Source organism: Caretta caretta, chromosome 25 (genome assembly GCF_965140235.1).
Source record: "Caretta caretta isolate rCarCar2 chromosome 25, rCarCar1.hap1, whole genome shotgun sequence".
Lineage (NCBI taxonomy): Eukaryota > Metazoa > Chordata > Testudines > Cheloniidae > Caretta > Caretta caretta.
The window spans coordinates 8,601,886-8,622,430 of record NC_134230.1 but is presented as its reverse complement, the minus strand read 5'-3'; the positions used below and the strand labels follow the sequence as shown (position 1 = coordinate 8,622,430).

Here is a 20,545-nt window from a genome sequence, read left to right as displayed (position 1 = left end):
TGTTCTAGACCCCTAACCATTTTTGTTGCCCTCCCCTGGACTCTTTCCAATTTTTCCACCTCCTTCCACATGGTATTGCATTCTGGGGTATCAGCCCCAGAGAGCTTAAAGAACCAGGGCAGCACCGTTAAAGTGAAGGAGTACTTGTGGCACCTTAGAAACTAGCAAATTTATTTGAGCATAAGCTTTTGTTAGTCTCTAAGGTGCCACAAGTGTAGGATTCATACAAGGTTCATGCGCTTGGCAACATTCAGGGCACACCCGGAGTGTTGTATAGGAGCAGTGCACACACAGCTCTTCTCAAGGGCACGAACCTTGGAATCTCGCCCAGATGACATGAACCGTGGGAAGCCTCCCAGGACTGGGCTCAAGGCCCGAGAGCAAGGAATGCGGTAAATAAAAATTGATAAATCAAAATGTTAAACAAAGCCAGTGTATCCCTTTTATCTGTTGAAAAATGTAATGCACAAAAAAAAAAAAATAAAAGGTAAAAAGCTAACAGGCAAAAGCCCGTTAGCAGACCAGCTCGCTTGCTTGCTTAGAGCTCTGTGCTGTCTTGTCATTAAACCGCCACACACAAGTCCTCCTTTTCTTTTGGCAAATACAGACTAACACGGCTGCTCCTCTGAAACAGTTAAAGTGAGTTGCCATCCCACGAAAGGAAAAGAGCTGTAGAACGATAAAACCTTGCTATGCTTATTGTTCATTATTGTAAAGATGTTTGGTTCCTTTGCTTTCTAGATTCCGGCAGCATGACCAACCAGGAGTCACTCGAGAGCTACCTGAATGGAAGTAAGAAGCAGTTAGGTCAGTGCAAGATGGCATGGCTGGGTTGTTTGGCATTGGGAGAGCATGGATTGGGACAGGAGATGGGGCAGGCGAGTATGATGTGTAGGGATCCATAGAAAGTGGGAGAGTTAGGAACCTTGGCTAAGAACGTCCCAGCTCAGCTGTAGCTATACCCTGCTACTAAAAAAAGGTATTGTAGGATCTATTTAAATAATTTTGGCTGGGGGACTATTCATTCACCAAGGTTTTGGTTGTGCCATTAAATCACCACCTCTGCCCCAGGATTGTTCTTGTGGGTAAAGGACTGAGACAGACCCCTCCTGCCCCCTTGGAAAGCCTGGACTGCCCATCCCATGCCAGCTCTGTTCGGCTTGATTTTCCCCAGTGGACTCCAACCCCAATGTAAGTGGTGGTTTCCCTCAGTCGTCAGGCACCAGAAATCCAAGAGCCGAGCTTGCAACAGGCTCCGGAGCAGGAGTGAGTGGCAAGGGAAGGCTTCCGGTGTTCTCTGTAGCCCACAAAAGCTTATGCTCAAATAAATTTGTTAGTCTCTAAGGTGCCACAAGTACTCCTGTTCTTTCTGTCCCCTTGCAGTCTCTACACCGGGCTGGGCACAATGTAGTGCTTAGTGAGGAGCAAAGAGAAAACCGGGGTTGGAGCTGTGTCTGGCTGATATGGACTCTTGCTCTGCTCCAGTTGCCCCAAAGGCCACCTCTAATCAGGCCTGTGGGATCCCAATCCCAATGGGTCCCAAGGTCCTGCCTCCTTGGGGAAAGCCATTCATGCCAGCAGCAAGCAGTACCCGAAGCTCCTTGCGGGTCTTATGGTGCTGTCATCTGTCCTGGTTCTGCCTCGTTTCCCCACGGGCCAGAGACTGTTGCCCAGAGATTGGCTAATGGCTCAGCATTTGGCTGCTTTTCCAGATTTCACCTGGGAGGTGAAGGCCAACGACCGAGCCTATCACAAACAGTTCAAGAAGAGAGTCGCCTTCTGCCTGACAAGGAAGAAATATGAGGTGAGTCACCTTGCTTCAAGCCGGTGCTTATTTTTGGCCACTAGCGTCTCCGCTGATTTCCCAGCTGGCCGTGCAAGCCCCTTGGCTGTGGACAGGGCTTGAGCAGACAGGTCTCCAGAGCAGCTGACTGGAAGTGCTGCTTTCCTGAGTGTCTCATTCAACATGAGGAGGGGGGACTGGCCTGCCATACGATTGCTGCAGTGTTTGCCAGTCACGGTCCGGAGCAGCGTTTTGGGCCATTGAGATTTCTCCGAGAAGGGAGTTGTGGCTTTGTGTGCTTGAGGGAGCCACGTGACCTGTAGTGGCTGGTCCGTAGAGAGCATAAGGGACCGGGTAATGCTCCCTGCTAACGGAAGGCTCCCTTAGCTTGAGTGGTAGAAGCCGCTGGGGGGTTTTTTTGGAGCAAGTTTCTTGTCCTGCTTCTTCAGAGGTGTGTGAGTTTTGTGCGGTGACTGGGTAGGATCTGTTACCGTGGGACCTGGCAGCAGAGGTAAAACCAAAAAGCCTGCATGTGAGAGAGGGGATAAGAAAGGGTAGGATGGGGTGTGTAACCCACTGACTGTGTTACATGCTCCCCTCTGTGCCTGATCCACTGAGGATGCGAGTCTGTGGCTAGACCTGGCTCTTTCGCTCAAGCTAGAGCACCTTGTTTTTAGCTCTGGAGGTGCCTGTTTCGACCCCTAGTGTCAGCCACAATGCCAGCTGGCTGAACCCACCCAGAATAAGACTGGGAGATGAGCTGATAGGCCCAGATGCTCAAAGGTATTTAGGCTCCTGACTTCCATTGATTTCAAAGGGAGTTAGGCACCTAAACACATGTGAGGAACTGGACCATGAAGAGTAAGAGCCAGATTCCCAGTTGCCCTGCACCTTGAGCAGTCATTCACTGGCTGCAAAGCGGGGGTTGGATGCTTCCACTCTGACTTGGTAGTGCTTTGTACTGGCGTAAAAGATGACGCAGGGTCGCAGAGCCCGAGGTGGAGGAGTGGGTGTGGGGGGAAGGAACTCTGCTTCCACCATATCCCCCCATCCCTTGGTCTAGATCCCTGGCACTTTCTAGGCCCAGCAGCCCCACTGCAGAGTGAATCCAGAATTTAGCCTGGGAAGAAGGGGATGCCTCGCTGGGATATCCTGTGCCCCATGAGATCCCAGTGGCTGGCAGAAAGCCCAGCTCTGCCCCAGCCCAGCTCTTGCTGTGTCCTGAGAACGCCCAGCCATGGCAGTCTTTAAAATGCTCCTTCCAGGATAACGCCATCAGGACAGCCAAATACAACGTCCTGACCTTCTTGCCACTCAACCTCTATGAGCAGTTTCATCGTCTGGCCAACCTCTACTTCCTCTTCGTCATCCTCTTGCAGGTGAGATCTCGCGGGAGGTCGGGGGGAGATTGCTGGGCCTGCCAAGCCAGTGCCCCAAGATGGGCACAGAGGGGAGAGAGAGGCTGTCTAAAGAAGGAGCTGTGTCTAGTACTTGGAGCTGGGGACTGCGAGTTAGGACTTCTGGGTTCCAACCCCAACTTTGCTACAGGATCGCCGCGTGATCTGGGGCAAGTCCTTTCACCTCTCTCGGCCTCCGTCTGGGCTAGAGCAGTCTCCCTCTCTCTCCGTTTTATGGGGATTTTGGATTAGCCATTGGGTAATGTTTCATTAGCAGCTTTCATGCAAGGACCACAAAATACTCTCCACTCCTCACGCTGCCCCCATGAAGGATATTAGCTGCAGAGACTGTGACAAAGCGTCTTGCCCAAGGTCACACAGTGAGCTGCTGGGCACAGAGCCCAGGACTCCTAGCTTCCAGTCCTTTAATCACCAAGGATGGGATTTTCAAAAGTTCCTATGCGAGTTAGGAGCCAAATCCCTTGAAAGTCATTAGATCAAAGCTTCTTTGCTTTGGCCTTGTCTACTGTACCAGATTTTAAACCAGTTCAGCTAAACTGGCGCAAAAGGCCATGCGGATGCTCTTAGGGATTGGCCACATGGGAACCAAAATAACCATATGGGTTTTCATTCATCCCCTTAGTTATTTTAGCGTCCGTCTGTGTGGGGCTCTCTCATTTCACTACAGGAGTGTTCCATTTTGAAATAACTGGTTTAATTGACCTAAAGCTAGGAGAAGAGACCGTTATTTCGGTTGTTTAGGCAAGCTCTTATTTTGGTTTAACCCAGCTTTGGTTTAACGTCTTGATGGGGGGATATTGACCAGAATAGCTTATTCTGCAGCAGCTATTCTGCAGTAGCTGTTCTAGCTATTGTGGAATATTTTGTTCTGCAATAGCTATTCTGATCAATTTCCCCATGTCACCGTGCCTGGAGTGGCTCACAAGCGTGAGGGCCAACCTCCGGGCAGACTGTCAAAAAGCAGGGCCGGCACCCCAGACCTGTCGTATGTTCTATAATTAGATTTCACCAACCCCGCGCCAAATGTGAACTCCTAAAGTCCTACAATATTCTTATAATGGAGTCGCAGATAGTCCCCGTAGACGCTTCAGTCTATCTTGCCATCCAGGCAGGCTGGACTAAGTGATAAATGGTCACTTACACCAACAATTACAAAATAATCAGGTAACACCCAGTCCCAAGAGACCAACACTCAGCCAGGGTGATTTGTATCCCAGATCTTACACCAAAGACAATCCTATAGTAAACTAACTAAAGGTTTATTAGCTACGAAAAAGAAATGAGAGTTAATGAGAGATTAAAGCAGGTAAAATATATATGTACAGGTGAGTCACACTCTATAATTGCAAAATCTAGCCGTGGCGTAGTGTTCTGCCAGTTTCCCAAAAGTCTTTCAGGGCTACCCAGAATAACTCAGGGGATCTCTGCCTCCTTGTTCAGTTTTCTGCCCTGTTAGAATCCAGACAGACAAGAGATGAAGAATTGGGTCCATATTTATAGCTTCTCACAGAAACCGAGCTGTCAGGACAGCCCCCACGTGGGTTCTTTCTTCATGGCAGGAAAAGAGGAATGCACTTGGAGACTTTGATCTTTGATCTGATACATAACGACCACTTGCTTTCAATGCGCAGGAATTAACACTCTCCTATTCAAGTTCTTCATTTGCATTACACAAGGCTCCTCTCAGTTTGATGAGTTCCTTAGTTACTGGGGTATATACAATGCAGAAGCTTGCTATTACATTATAACAGGGTACAGATAAAGGAAAACAATGCCTGCAACATCCCACCAGTTCTTCATGCAGTTTAAACACTAAACACATTTTTGTACATTTCACATTTACTTTGAACTTTACTAACATGCAGATGAACTGGCCTGGCTTGCAGGTGTGAGTTTGTCAGTTCTCAGCTGATGCCTAGGCACCAGAGCTGGCACTTGCCACTTACCAGCATCACACTCCATGTAGACAAGTCCTTAGTTTGTTTTAGTTTCAATTGATTAGGAAGATCTTTAAGATAAACTGAAATAAGCTGCTCTTAAACCAATAGTCTGGTCCCAGGTGGAACCAGGAAATTCAGATGCTCCCATAGAAAGAATGGGGAAGTTACCCCAACTCTTCCAACACTCAGAAAGGGTCAGTGCTTCAGGGTGGGGGGTGAAGCTGTGTCTGGTCCCCTACCCGCCCCTAGCAATGTGATGTTCCTCTTCTCTCTTGCCTCCCATTTCAGACCGTTCCTGAAATCTCCACCCTGCCCTGGTTCACCCTGCTGCTGCCCCTGAGCTCCCTCCTTCTCCTCAGAGGCCTACGGGACCTGATTGATGACATTGTGAGTTTGCCATCAGTTTACAGGGCTGGAAATCCATGAAGGGGCCCAGTGCATGGTGTGGCTTGCCGGAGAGCCCAGGACTGAGCTGAAAAGTCTGGAAGAAGCTTGGCGCTCCCTGCATCTTTAAGCCTCATAACCCTACGTGTATCCACAATGCCTTCATTGAGACAAGGGGCTGTGACTATCTACCATCCTCCCTTTGGAGCGGGGATGAGTAACTGGCCCCTTCCCCTGTTCTGGCCTCTCCATGATTGACCCACTCCCCTCCCCTGCTCTTTGGGGTCCCAGCCAATGGACATGCTCCCTCTTAGATCCACAGACATATTGACCGCCCCCCTACTCCCCACATTCAGACCCACTGGGCATGCCTTGTGTCATGCTGCATGGACGGGCTCATGACTGTGAGTGCCTATATCTGGGCAGACACCCCTATAAGTAGCTGTTACTCACCCAGAACCAAATGTGAACTCCTGGATCACTATCATGGTCTTACCATGGAGTCACAGACAGTCCCTTTAGACCAGTGGTTCTCAACCTATTTACTTACTTGGGTCGCAGGTTGAGAACCACAGCATACCCCCGCTGAACCCCACCCCTACAGACCCCTATGCTCAGCACCCAAGCCCCCGCCCAGAGACCCCTCCACAGAGTGGGGCAGGAGCGGATCCTGCTGCGGGGCTGGGCATCTGGGCAGCCCCGGACTCTGCAGGGCTGCGAGGCAGCACAGCCCCAACAGCCCGGATCCCACCCTGTGGGGCAGGGCAGTCCCGGAAGCCCGGACCCTGACACACTAAAGGCAGGGCAGCCTGGCAGCCTCAACCCTGCTGCCCCGGGCTGGGCAGCAGGGCAGCTGGGATTCTGCATGCGGGCCCTGCGGCCTTTAGCACACAGCTGGGCCGCAGCTGTGTGTTAATTGGGCCACATACGGGCCGCGGGTTGAGAACCGCTGCTTTAGACTCTCCAGCCTATCTGGCAAACTGGACTTTATAAATGATGATAAATGGTCACTTACACAAAAAAAATCACAAAATATTCAGGTTGCTTCCAATCCCAAGAGACCCGTCACTGACCCCAGATCAGTTGGTACCCTTGATCTCACACCAAAGACAATGGCTGTAGCCAGTCCTGTAATAAACTATCTAAAGGTTTATTAACTAGGAAAGAGAAATAAGAGAGTTGTTTCCAGGCTAAAGCAAGCAGATATAGATACCAATTGAGTTGCAATAAATCCTAAGAGTGACAGAACTGTAGTGATCTGTCACTTCAAAGTGTCTTTCAGGGTGGACCCAGGGGTAACCCCTGGGGATTTCTGGCTTCAGTTTGGTGTCTTTGGCCCTGTCAGAGTTCAAACAACAAAGAGATGGAAAATGTTCATGTATCTTTGTTTTATTTCCTTCGTTCAGCCTCCAAGTCCGTAGGACAAGTTTCCTTGGATGTAGTGTTTCCAAGGGGCGATAGACCCATTCACCAAATCTTCGTATTTTGATGTTCCTTGATGGATCATCTGATTTTGATAGTTCTTCTGGCCACCAGGGTAGAGGTGGAGGTAAACACTCTTCCCATCCGGGTTCACAAGTTTAGAGCAAACATTTTCAAAGTTATAAAGCAAAACTTACATTTTTCCTGGAATACGGACATTTCAAATAAGATTAATGCATGCAGCAACTTACAAACATGCAATTGAGTTGTAACACGAGTAAATACATTCTTATAGGATTCGCAAAAAGAAAAGGAGTACTTGTGGCACCTTAGAGACTAACCAATTTATTTGAGCATGAGCTTTCGTGAGCTACAGCTCACTTCATCGGATGCATAGCTGCAGTTTCCACGGTATGCATCGGATGAAGTGAGCTGTAGCTCACGAAAGCTCATGCTCAAATAAATTGGTTAGTCTCTAAGGTGCCACAAGTACTCCTTTTCTTTTTGCGAATACAGACTGACACGGCTGCTACTCTGAAACCTGTCTTATAGGATTAATACCTATTTTGAGCAACACTACCACATAAGTGAACTGGTCAGGCCTCCAACAACGAATTAGTCAGTTCTTAGCTAATGCCTGCAGCCTGGGCAAGAGCTGGCATCTGGCCTGCCAGTATCACGGCTGTGAAGGGCAGATCTCCTCACTCTGGGGCTGGAACTCCCGGACAGAGCCCGGTGCTAACAGGGATGTTCTCTTGCAGCCCTGGTGAACAGGGAAGCCCGACATGGCCTGTCCCTGTCTTTTCTCCTATTTTTGCAGGCCCGACACCGGAGCGACTGGATGATCAACAGCAGACCCTGCGAAATCTTGGTGGGGAAAAGGTTAGGGGCCTTGAGAAATGTCCAGCTGCGAGCTAGAGGATAAAACTCACTCTCTACAGTCGTTTTCTCCTCCAACATGTGTTCAAAGAAGCAGGGGGAGGGGTGGTGGCAGCTCAGTGGCATTGTCTGAGCCCTAGGGTTCTCCCAATTTAGCAGCTGTACTCAGAGAAGAGATTGTGATGTGTCGTCACCCCCAGGCTCCCCCACACAGACACACTTTGCCACAACCTGGGGCAGGCCTCATTTGCTCCATGCTTGGGATTAACACATCCCAGTCCCAGCTGGGATGGGGATCCAGGTGGCCCTGGCTCCATGGGATACCTCCTCCTGTCCTAAGGGAGTTTCCTTTCCTAGGAAGGGCATCCAGCGAGTTTCTGCCACTTCTGACTAACAGGGCTCCTAAAGTGGGGCCCTACAGAGTGACATCCCAGCTTGAGGTTGCTCTTATCAGGAGGCAGAAGGGTGCAGAAGGGACTGAAATGGGCCTCTAAGCCCAGCTCCCCAACAGCCCAAAGGCGCTGCCCTCGTTGGCTGCTTGGCGGCATGCCTGCTAGGCACTGGTGGGTCCCATGCCAGTTTCCCATGCCATGAAACCACCCGCCCAGCTGGCCTCCCCACTGGCAGGCTCAGCGGAGCGGCCAAGGATTGGATGGGCCACAGAGACTGAAGTCTCCTCTCGTCCTGGAGGTCAGGGTTGAGGCGCAGAGGCTGGGGGAGGGTGGGAGTGAAACTTACCTTGCTGCTGGTCCCCGCCCCATGGAGAGAGGCCACCAGGGCTGTCAGCTCAGCGCGTCTCAGCGGGGCTGGGCCCTCCCTCAGTGGCTCATTCTTCTCTTGCAGCTTTAGCTGGAAGAAATGGCGGGACATCTGTGTCGGTGACGTCGTCTGCCTCCGCAAGGACAGCTTCGTCCCGGTGCGTGAGGCCCCGCATGCTGGGCCAGGCCCCTCACTCCGAGGCCGTAATGCTGGGGAGTGGGGACGAGGGGGGCCTCATCAGGAAAGTCTCTCTGAGGCCTTTTCTCTTTCACTTGCTTTTAAAGGCTGACCTGCTCTTGCTGTCCAGCTCAGAGCCCAGCAGCCTGTGCTACGTGGAGACAGCGGATATTGATGGGTAAGCAGAGGGAGAGACTGTTGGGAGACCACAGTCACCGGCTGGGGCTCAGAGACACCATAGCCAAAGGTCTGAGGCCTCCATATTTGGGAGTCCAGCTGGAGACACCTTGGCCAGGGTTTCAGAGGTGCTGGGTGCCTGAAACTCCGGGTAAAGCTCCTGGTAGCTGCGGGTGCTCAGCACCCTCAAAAATCAGGCCCTGAGGGATTCTGAAATGGGACACCCAAAATTCAAAACCTGGGGTGTGTTGCATCTCCAAAGCAGCGGACTACAAGTTTCATCAGCCTCCTCTGTATACCCCCTTTTTCCTGGCTAAGCAGGGACCATATTTCCTACCGGCCCCATTCGCTTTGCACTTCCCATTCCCCTGACTGGGTGAGAGGAATGGTCCTGAACCAGGCTGGGCTCGGTTTGGGGAGCAGGAGCCACACGGCAGAAGGGGGCTGGAGAGAAGCCCAGGAACCATGTGCACAGCCACAGAGTCAGCATGGATTTGTCAAGAACAAACCATGTCAAACCAACCTGATAGCTTTCTTTGACAGGGCAACAAGCCTTGTGGATGGGGGGAAGTGGTAGATGTGGTATATCTTGACTTTAGTAAGGCTTTTGATCCTGTCGGGCATGACCTTCTCATAAACAAACTAGGGAAATGCAACCTAGATGGAGCTACTATAAGGTGGGTGCAAAACTGGTTGGAAAACTGTTCCCAGAGAGTAGTTATCAGTGGTTCACAGTCATGCTAGAAGGACATAACGAGTATGGTCCCGCAGGGATCGGTTCTGGTCCGTTTCTGTTCAGTATCTTCATCAATGATTTAGATAATGGCATAGAGAGTACACTTATAAAATTTGTGGACAATACCAAAGCTGGGAGGGGTTGCAAGTGCTTTGGAGGATAGGATTAAAATTCAAAATGATCTGGACAAACAGGAGAAATGGTCTGAAGTAAAATACGATGAAATTCAATAAGGACAAATGCAAAGTTCTCCACTTAGGAAGAAACAATCAGTTGCACACATACAAAATGGGAAATGACTGCCTAGGAAGGAGAACTGCGGAAAGGGATCTGGGGGGTCATAGTGGATCACAAGCTAAATATGAGTCAACAGTGTAACGCTGTTGCAAAAAAAGCGAACATCATTCTGGGATGTATCAGCGGGAGTGTTGTAAGCAAGACACGAGAAGTAATTCTTCCGCTCTACTCTGCGCTGATTAGGCCTCAACTGGAGTATTGTGTCCAGTTCTGGGCACCACATTTCAGGAAAGATGTGGACAAATTGGAGAAAGGCCAGAGAAGAGCAACAAAAATGATGAAAGGTCTAGAAAACATGACCTATGACGGAAGATTGAAAAAATTGGGTTTGTTTAGTCTGGAGAAGAGAAGACTGAGAGGGGACATAACAGTTGTCAAGTACATAAAAGGTTGTTACAAGGAGGAGGGAGAAAAATTGTTCTCGTTAACCTCTGAGGATAGGACAAGAAGCAATGGGGCTTAAATTGCAGCAAGGGACATTTAGGTTGGACATTAGGAAAAACTTCCTAACGGTCAGGGTGGTGAAGCACTGGAATAAATTGCCTAGGGAGGTTGTGGAATCTCTGCCATTGGGGATTTTTAAGAGCAGGTTGGACAAACACCTGTCAGGGATGGTCTAGATAATACTGAGTCCTGCCATGAGTGCAGGGGACTGGACTAGGAGACCTCTCGAGGTCCCTTCCAGTTCTATGATTCTATGTGGAACCGGACTTGACTGCCGGATGTGACTGCCAGATGCAGGCCTGTCTGGGACTTAATGTGGGAGCAGCAATGGCTGGGCAGGGAGCCAGGGTGGAGGGGCCCCAGTGAGAGGCACTAACTGAGCCTGGCTTGGAAACCTGCCAATGCCCGTTTGCAGGAATAGAGACTGGACTGGAGTGGTGCCCTGGGCACTAGGGCTGACCAGCCCTGACCCTCGATGGGACTGCCCGGGGCCCGAACAGGACCCGCTGTCGCTCAGTGTGACTGTAACTGTGTAAGTTTCTGTACCAAGGGTATCTGCAACCTTCCCCGTCCTGCCAGCCCCAGTGACAACCTGCCCTTTAGCCCTGTGTCTGGGACCCATTGGGGCTAGCGCCCACAAGGCCTCACTGCTGAAGCACCTGCAGGCCTTGCCTCTGAGATGCATGCACTTGGCATGCTCCTAGGACCTAGGCTTTTGGGGTACAGAGTAACCCCAATAATTACAGGAGCCAAAAGAGGATGATTTGGTGGTTAAGGCACTGGCCTGGGAGTCTGCAGAGCTGGGTGAAATCTCCCACTCTGCCCAGACTCCCTGCCTGATCTTGGGCAAATCACGTCATCTCACTGGGCCTCAGTTCCCCATCTATAAAATGGGGATAATGTATTTAGAGTGTAAGTTCTTCAGAGCAGGGGCTGTCTCTTACTCCGTGTATAAGCTACACCCAGCACAATGGGGCCCTGATCTCAACTGGGGCTTCTAGGTGCTACTGTAATGCACATAAATCGTAATAATTAATAATACCCCTCTCACCCCACACTTCTCCTACCCTTGGGCACAATAGGGCATTGGTTCTCAATCAGGGGTACACATACCCCTGGGGGTACGCAGAGCTCTTCCAGGGGGTACATCAACTCATCTAGAGATTTGCCTAGTTTTACAACAGGCTACATGAAAACCACTAACAAAGTCAGTACAAAGTAAAACTTCATACAGGCAATGGCTTGTTTACACTGCTCTATATACTGTACAGTGGAATGTAAGGACAATATTTATATTCCAGTTGATTTATTTTATAATTATAAGGGAGAAATGAGAAAGTGAGCGATGTCTCAGTCCTAGTCGCCGTGACACTTTTGTATGTTTATGTCTGATTTTTTAAGCAAGTCGTTTTTAAGTGAGGTGAAACTTGGGGGTACAGTAGTCTGGAAAGATCGAGACCCACTGCCCTAGGGGAGTGACCAGCACCACCCTGCTTTGTGGCTTTTCCTTCAGATTGTTTTCAGACCTGTTCTTGTTTGCAGGGAAACCAACCTAAAGTTCAGACAGGCCCTTCTGGCCACGCACCAGGAGCTGGTGAGCGAGGCGAGCATGGCTGCCTTTGATGGTGAGTGTTTTGTTCGCCTCGCTGGCTCCAATATAAACCCGGAGCAACAGGGATATTTATTTAATTACCCTGCCAAAATGAAACACTCCAAGGCACGTGAGTCTTCCCTGGTGCAGAGGGCAAAAGCCCAGACATGTGACTGATGCAGAGCCCCCTTGGGAGGCTGGTGTTAGTGCTCTTGGCCCATTGTATAGCAGAGGAAAGTGCTGCAGGGGGCCAGATTCACACCTCTTTGTGCCAGGGATGGGGGCTGGTGGAACAAGGCAGTATCATTAGTTGGCTTCAGTGGATTCCAGCATGGGAGGCTGCAATGGGTAAAGATTGCATCCCTAGGCTGTGTTTGCCACCACCCCTCTCTGGGCTCCCCCAGGTGGCCTGCAGGCCCCTTCCCAGCAAAGTTGCTTTCAGAGGCTGCCGTGAAGGGACCAAATAGATTCCAGGCCAGATAGATGGAAGGGGAGGTTGTGGCCACCTTCAGCATTCTGCCCCTAGGACCACTCTGCCAGGGCCTTAGCCCTGGGGTGAATTTACACCAGTGTAATTGAGATCAGAATCTGACTGATCTATTGTATATTGGGATAAAAACAACCAACCCTTGCCCCTCCCTCCATTCCCCTTCCTCCCCTCAGGACTTAGGTCTGTGTTCTCAAGGATTGTCCTCAGCCGTGTCTCCTGCTCCCTGCTCTCCATTCTTGCCCATGCTTCCACCAAGCAGCTATCAGTGGCTTGAGGGTCAGGACTCCCTGGGTTCTATTCCCAGCTGCCCCACTTTCTGGGCTGGACACAGGGCTGCTCATTCGATCGTGCTGGGCCTCACTTTGCCCAGCTATGCAATGCGCAGGGTGATGCTGAACTACCCCAAAGCTGGGCTCTGAGGATGAAGGGGTTAACGTTCAACCATAAAGCCCTCCTTCATTGCTCCCCAGGGAGGTCACTGGGCTAGCTCATCCCATGTCCATCCCCCAACCCACCATCCCTTGGCATATCTCTCTCAGGTCACAGTGGCCTCCTGCGATTCCCTGACGAACCCTGGGCAAGCCCCGTCTCTCCCTGGTCTGCGTTTCTTCCACAGAAGCTGTGTCAGCTTCCCCGATGAGGCAGGAGGGGCGGAAGGGGGTGAAGGATGGGAGGAGGGACCCCCTCTCTGCAGTCTCTCCCCAGAAAGCCAAGGGGTGATTCAGACCCTCCTTGCTGTTGGCATCCCAGGGAAAGTGACCTGCGAGGAGCCCAACAGCCGCATGCACAGCTTCATCGGCACGCTGGAGTGGAGGGGGGAGAAGTACTCACTGGACAGTGAGAAGATCTTGCTGCGAGGCTGCAGGATACGCAACACCGAGACCTGCTACGGCCTCGTTATCTACGCGGGTGAGTGCCAGCGGCTGCCAGGAGGAGGCAGGGCCGAAAAGACGCAGGGACACAAGGGGCCAGATCCCCAACTGGGGTAAATCAGCTGTAGCACCATTGAAATCAATTCAGCACAGTTCCCTCGAAGTTAATGGGAGCTCTGCTGATTTATGCCGGAGGAGGCTCTGGCCTGGTGGGCCAAACGGACACGTGGGGCTGCTGCCGGCGAGCAGGGTGACGGTGTCATGCCCCTCAGCCAGCCTTCACCTGTCTTAACCCATCCCGGCTGAAGCTGCTCCGTGTACCTGAGTACGGAGACTGGCCCAGTGGGAAGCAGGCCGCCACCCAAAGGGCAGGGCAAGCTGCTCACTGGATGGGCGCGGCAGGAGGCCTGGTTCTCTTCCACGTGCATTAGGTGTAACTGGCCAGGTGCACTATGGTGTTGGGGGATGGGTTGCCTCCCTGTGAAGCCTCAAGAATAGACCACTGCTGGAGGGAGGAGAGGGGATGCTGGACTTGAAACAACGATCAGCCCCAGGTACAGCACAGCCTCTGTGTTTAACCCATCAGTAAAACGTCACTCCTTTTCACACGGTGTCAGCACCGATCGCAGCCCAGTTCACAGATCACCCCATGTATGACGTCCACACATGCCTAGGAGTTGCCAGACCATTGCACAATGTAGGTATTCCTTCCTGATGCCTAGCTTATGTTTGTAAAAAGAGTAACTGCAGGTGCTGTTCTGACTCATTTGAGCAGCATTGTTGGTCATGCAAACAAACACCTGCAGATTCATTGCTTAGATTCACATTCTCAGGCTCCCTTCAGATTTTCCCTTACAGTGAAGGACTTAGGAAACTCAATCTGTTTGTCATGGAGAAGGTTAAGAGGTGACTTGATCCTGGTCTATAGGTACCTACAAGAGAAGATGTCTGACAGTAGAGGGCTGCTTTTGTGTAGCAGACAAAGGCATGACCAGATCCAGTGGCTGGTAGCTGGTGTGAAATCAATTCAGGCTAGAAATAAGGCACATTTTGAGTGTAATTTACCATTGGGACTGCTGACCATGGGATGCAATGGCGTCTCCATGACAGAGTCTTTAAAGCAAGATTGGGCGTCTTTCCAAAAATATGCTGGAGCTCAACCACAAGATATGGGCTTGGTGCAGAAATTACAGATGGGCATTCTATAGCCTGTGTTATGAAGGCGATCAGACTAGAGGACAGAACGGTCCCTCTGGCCTGACTCTGTGAAGATTCTTCAGCCTTTTGGAGAGCTCATTAAACCCCTACCATAAGGGCAGAGGACGAGGCGACACCTGGTCTTGTTAATGCTCCTGCCACTGTCCCCGGATGTCAAAAATTCCCAAGGTGGGATTTGAGGGCTCCATGTGTTACGAATTACACCTGGTAGGACACGCATACAACTGCTGCGAATTATACCTGATAGGACACGCACACCAGTGCTACGAATTATACCTGATAGGACACGCACAGTTTGAATCTAGGCCGAGGCACAGAAACAAAGTCCACAACTGCAGAGTTCCCAAAAGACACTAAGTTTATTACGCTCGAGCGTGGTGCCCCCCTGCTAGCCAGGGGGGGACCCTGAATACAGATTATACAAAGGTTATATACTTTTTAGCAAAGCATGTTGGCCTCGTGCATTGGAAACCTTAGCCAATAAACAAACCCTTGTCTTATCTACCACCTATCCCTGCTTGGTGCATTCCTCGTGCTATACCAGTATGTTAATTACACAGCATGGTCCTAAAGTCATGCATCAGTAACTTTTATTATCAGAATGGGAGGCCTCACATCAAGGCCAAGAGACAGGGAGTTAGAGACTGACAAAAACCAGATATTGGGAGTCAAGGCAGGCTGGAGACAAGGAGGAGGATTTTCACAGGGATTCAGTATCTAAGGATCACTCCTCCTGGTGTATGATGTGCTGGCATTTAAACAATGGTGGGCCCCAAACCAAAATGGAGTCACATGTGCTAACTTTTCCTTAACACATGTGGCCTGAGGTTTCCAACTCTGTAGCTCTTCGCTAATTTTGGGGTGAGAACAGTTCTGATCAGTGGCAGGTGTCTACTGCTGGCAACATCAGCCAGCAAGCGATTTCTGTTTATCTAAGCAATACCATTGGCATGGATATACTAGAAATGCTGTCGATTCCTTGGGCCAGATTCTCATTTACATTAAGGCCCCTTTGCACCATTCTGACAGGAATGAAGGAATAAATTACATGTATGCTCTTGGCAAGTTGCCTCTGCAGCCCTTGAATTGCAAAATTGGCCATCCCTGTGCAAGTGACACTCCTAGAGTTCCCTGCCCCTGGAGCTCTCGAAGGGCTACACATAATTATACCCTGTTTATAGATGGGGAAACCAAGGCACAAAGGTGAATTGAATTGCTCAAGATCACAAAGTAGGTTGGAGGCAGAGCTGGGAATGGAACCTAGGAGGCCCCTGGTCTAACCACTAGACCACGCTGTGGGATGGTGGAACAGGCTTCCTTGGAATGAGTTCCTATCACAGTGTGATGACACCAACATCATGGGGCATGAGAGACATTTCTCCCCAGTCTGGAGAGCAAAGTGGGTGTGATGCAGCCAGCATGATTCTCCAGCAGCTAAACAATTGCCAGGGTCAGGTGTTTTTCTGTTTTCCTTTTTAAAATGTGTCTTATCCAGGATTGGATTCCAAAATTATGAAAAACTGTGGGAAGATCAAGATGAAGAAAACCAAGCTGGACCGCTTGATGGACAGACTGGTGATCGTAGTAAGTGCATCTCTTCCACCAGAAATGGGCTGGCCAGCTGAGCTCTCACTGCCTGACCTCTCACTCCACAGAGGTGTAGCTCTGTCTCTGGTTCAGCATGGAGTGGAAGGCAGTTGTGGGACTGGTGTTGAGAGCGTTTTATCGGTGGGGGTGTGTGCAGGCCCCGCCTCCGCAGCTCCCATTGGCTGCAGTTACTGTCCAATGGGAGCTGCGGAGTCGGCGTTCGGGGCGGGGGCAGCGCGCAGAGACACCCCCTCCCTGGGGCCATAGGGCTGTTCCGGCCACTTCTAGGAGTGGCGCAAAGCGAGGCTGGGCAGGAAGCCGCCTTAGCCAGGGGAGGTGCAGGGGCGGCAGGTGGGGCCGGGGGAGAGACCCGGCCCCGAACATTGTGGAGCCAGGCCCCCGGACCCTGAAAATTCCTGGAGCATGGGCACCCCGGGCCCATATAACTCGCTGCCCCTGAGTGCAGCTGGGACACTTGCGTTGCTTTTCATTCTCAGCAGCGGTCAAAGTGGCACTTTCCCCATGGCCCCTCCCCTCCCAACTTGTCCTGGTGGGCTCTGCCCACCCACTCTGACAAAGAGACCAGCCCCTTTCCCCAGCACTGCAGTTTAAATTAAATAAGAAGACCAGGTCTTAAGCAAGTATAAATCGACCTTGCTCCATTGAAGTCAAAGGGGCCAGATTCTCAGGGGGTGGAAATTGACCGTAGCTTCCCTGTAGAGCTGTGCCCGTGTACCCCAGCTGAGGATCTGGCTTGGAGAACGTAGTGTCATGTTCCATTGGCCCTTAGTGTAGAGCCACTAAAAGGTCCTCTGGCTGTAGATTCTAATTTAAACACTAATTCTTGTCCTGCTGTCTTGAAGAACTGTGGCCACATATGTTTGCAGAGGAATCAGCAGGCAGATGGGTGAACGTGGCTGTAGGACCATGGTGCTGATGATGCTGTGTTGATAGCTACAAATGAGCTGTAGCAGTGGCTTGCTAAGCTCCTGCTTTCAGGTGTTTGTAATTTTCCAACCAAATGACCCATCACGCCTATTTACCTCAACCCTAGAAACAGCAACTATTCCTCGTGGATATCTGGTGAGATACCAGCTACCCCTGGGGCCTTGTATTGTGTTTATCTCTGAGATAACATGGTCCACGGTTATTTATAGTACCATCTCGGGTGTTCAGCACCATTGTACATCAGAAACGGGAACGAATTAGGTTTTGCCACACAGAGAGTGAGGAATTGACTTGTCCCCAAGGTTTCGGGGGGGACGGGACAAAACCCAGTTCCCCAGAGTCATCTCCCTAGCCACAAGACCATCCTGTCTGCCCTGAAGTCTCTATTTAAAGGCAGCACTCTCAGTTACCCGTTCTAGCTACGATGCCTTGTTGGCTCCGTCCTTCCATCCTCTGTCGGTGGCTCCCACATGATGCTCTGTGGCCCTTTGGGGGGGAGGTCTGTGGATGGTCATGTGGCACCGGCTCCTCCTCCTGCTTTCCAGGTGCATTGAGAGAAACGAAAGGTGCATTAAGTACGTTCCTAATGGTGCTTTGCCACTGGCTGCACCTGCTGCGGGAATGTTATGTGACTATGGATGGGCAGGGGTGGGTCTAAGCCATAGCAATTGGGAAGGGAGGGGCCCATGAGATGTATCTGTATTATTATTATTGACTCTGTTATGTGTAATTATTATTACGTTATTATTAATTTTATTCCGGTGGCACCGAGGAGCCCACTCATGAACCAGAGCCCCAGTGTGCTAGGCGCTGTACAGACAGAGGACAAAATGACAGTCACTTCCCCAAAGAGCTTCCCATCTAAGTATAATATGCTCCCCCAGGGCAAAGCTGGAGAACTCAGGCTCTATGTCGAAGGTCTTGTTCACATGGGAACATTTTACCAGTTATCCAGATCTAGTTATACTGGTATAAACCTCCGATGCGTGGACACTCTTATTCCGGTATAAGAGTGGCTCTTTTCGGTTTAGTTTTAAACCCCTTCCCAAGTGACATACAGTAACCTGAAAAAAGGCCCAGAATAAGAGTGTCCACACAAAGGTTATACCAGCATTCATGGTTTCATCCAACTTCTAGTCTGAGCTCCCTGCATAGTTAATTTTCACCCAGAAACCCCTGCACTGAGCCCAAAGACTTTAGTTAGACTAAAGCATTTCAGTCCTCAGGAGCGAGAACAGGAGAGACCAAGGTGCCACCCATGCCCAAGGCCCTGCAATGGCAGGGAATTGATTAGGTGACAGATGCCCAGATGATCCCAAAAGGGGATCCACACTGCTGGCTGCAGAAGAAGGTGAAAAAACCCCAGGCTCGCCACCTGGGGGGAAATTCCATCCTGACATCGAATCTGGCCATGTATGACCAGGGCATGTGAGCAAGACACACCAGCCGAGGATCTAGTGGTTTAAATTCACACCAAAGAAGGGCCTGTCTGCACCCGTGTAACTACCCTGCTTCACACCAGTGTAGCCCATTGTCTACCCGGGGAGAGCATCAGTTTAGCTACACTGCTACTAAAATGGCTAATGCAGACAGGCCCTCACTCCTGCCTCTCTGGAAGCCTGGGTGGCGCTGCTTGGCCCATGAACCCGCTTGGAGAAAAGCCTGGTGGAATCCTGCACAGTGCCTTGAGAGGTGGATTTCTTCCCCTGCCCCCAGATCTTCGTGATGCTGGTCATTACGTCATTATGTCTCGCCTTTGCCGCCGGATTCTGGGCCGTGAAGTTCGACACGCAGCACAGCTACCTCTCCGCTCTGTACGTCGGCACAAGCCCTGCCACGCAGGCCTTTTTCACCTTCTGGGGCTTCATGATCCTTCTGAGCATCATCATACCGATGTCCATGTACATAACGTAAGATCCTCAGAGTGGATTCTGTGCTGCTTATAAATAGTCGCTGTCTTTTACTTCTCCCTTTTGTCCTCCTGGGCCAGCCTGCCATTCGGTGCAGCGGGGAACATCGGTGCCTCTGGGACTGGGAGTCAGCATGTCAGGGGTCTGTTTTTTACTCTGCCTTGACCTCGAGCAAGTCACTTCTGTTTGCTTATCCGTGGAAGGGGGGGTAATATTGACCTAGGTCAGAGGACGGGCTGTGATGCTCAAATTCATTAATGTTAGTAAAGTGCTTTGGGATCCTCAGATGAAAGTCACTAGAGAAGCGCCCAGGAGGCTGTATGGTCTGGAGTTATGGCTAGGCTGGTGGCGATAGCTTGATGATGAAGGTAATATTTGGTCACTAAATGTCAGCGTGGTGATTCTGATGAGGACACAACTGTGAGCCTAAATACAGATAATGTGCTGCACTGTGGATGTGCAAAGCACTTTACAGAAATTAGATACTGAATCCTCCCCTGTCACAGTGAGGTCAGTGTTCTTAACCTCACTTTACAGAGTGGGGAAACTGAGGCACACAGGAGAGAAGTGACTTTCCTGAGGCACCAAGTCAGGATTAGCACTCCTGGCTCCCACTCCTTTGCCTGGGCCTCCCTCGGTAATCATTAGTACGGTAACTGGATGTTAGATTGAAGGGTGAGGAGGATCGAATGGGATAGCTGGTTAGGGCTAGGGATAGGAGAGAGTAGACTCTCCCTCCCCCTCTAAACCTGACCTGAGCTTTCGCTGAGTCTGGAGGAGTTTAACATTCTCCTCTGCCCATTACTTTGCACATTCACTCCCCGGGGAAGTAGGAGCGATGAAGATCTTTGGGACATCTCTGTTTCCATCCTGACCAGAGACAGGAATGATTTGAAATCTCTTGCTCACCCAGTGACTTGAGATTCTCAGCCCAGCTAGGAAGACACCAGAGGTCTGATACGTCAGAAGCAGCTTCCAAACTTTTTGGTCCTTACCTGAACCTTCAGACATTTGAGGTTTGTCATCAAGGGCCAGATTTTCAAAGGTGCTCAGTGACAGATGTTCTCAGCACCTTCCATTAGGGGCAGATTTTCAAAAGAGCTTAGCCCCCAACCTGCTCCCAACCCAGAATGCCGAGCCATGAAATTCTGACCTTGAGTGATCTGCACTGTTTTGGATTTTAGCAGGCTCCGAGCTCTAAGACAAAGAGAAAGGGCGGGGGGTGTCAGATTCCCAAATGCCCCTAGCTCTGTGGCTAAAATAACTATCATGCCTGTTGTGTCTCTTTCCCCTGGGTCTCCTAGGTTTGAATTCATCTACATGGTGAACAGCTGTTTTATTGACTGGGACCTGGAGATGTACTACCCTGCGAAGGACACTCCAGCAAAAGCCAGGAGCACCAGCCTCAATGACCAGCTTGGCCAGATTGAGTACATCTTTTCGGACAAGACGGGCACCTTAACGCAGAACATTATGACCTTCAAGAAATGTTGCATCAACGGGATCACCTATG

The 20,545-nt window shown here is 50.6% G+C and overlaps 1 protein-coding gene across 1 annotated transcript in view; it reads left to right on the top strand.

The window, feature by feature from the left end:
• The first annotated feature begins 530 nt into the window (after positions 1-530).
• The window catches only part of ATP8B3 (ATPase phospholipid transporting 8B3), a 44,758-nt gene continuing 24,743 nt past the window's right edge, over positions 531-20,545 (top strand). Inside the window, exons 1-13 of the mRNA XM_075123195.1 lie at positions 531-639; positions 742-807; positions 1,713-1,804; positions 3,049-3,162; positions 5,430-5,528; positions 7,768-7,829; positions 8,670-8,742; positions 8,870-8,940; positions 11,959-12,041; positions 13,248-13,406; positions 16,083-16,171; positions 18,839-19,032; positions 20,337-20,545. Of these exons, the coding sequence (XP_074979296.1) occupies positions 753-807; positions 1,713-1,804; positions 3,049-3,162; positions 5,430-5,528; positions 7,768-7,829; positions 8,670-8,742; positions 8,870-8,940; positions 11,959-12,041; positions 13,248-13,406; positions 16,083-16,171; positions 18,839-19,032; positions 20,337-20,545 (1,300 nt within the window). The 5' untranslated portion in view covers positions 531-639; positions 742-752. The remainder of the gene's footprint in view (positions 640-741; positions 808-1,712; positions 1,805-3,048; positions 3,163-5,429; positions 5,529-7,767; positions 7,830-8,669; positions 8,743-8,869; positions 8,941-11,958; positions 12,042-13,247; positions 13,407-16,082; positions 16,172-18,838; positions 19,033-20,336) is intronic.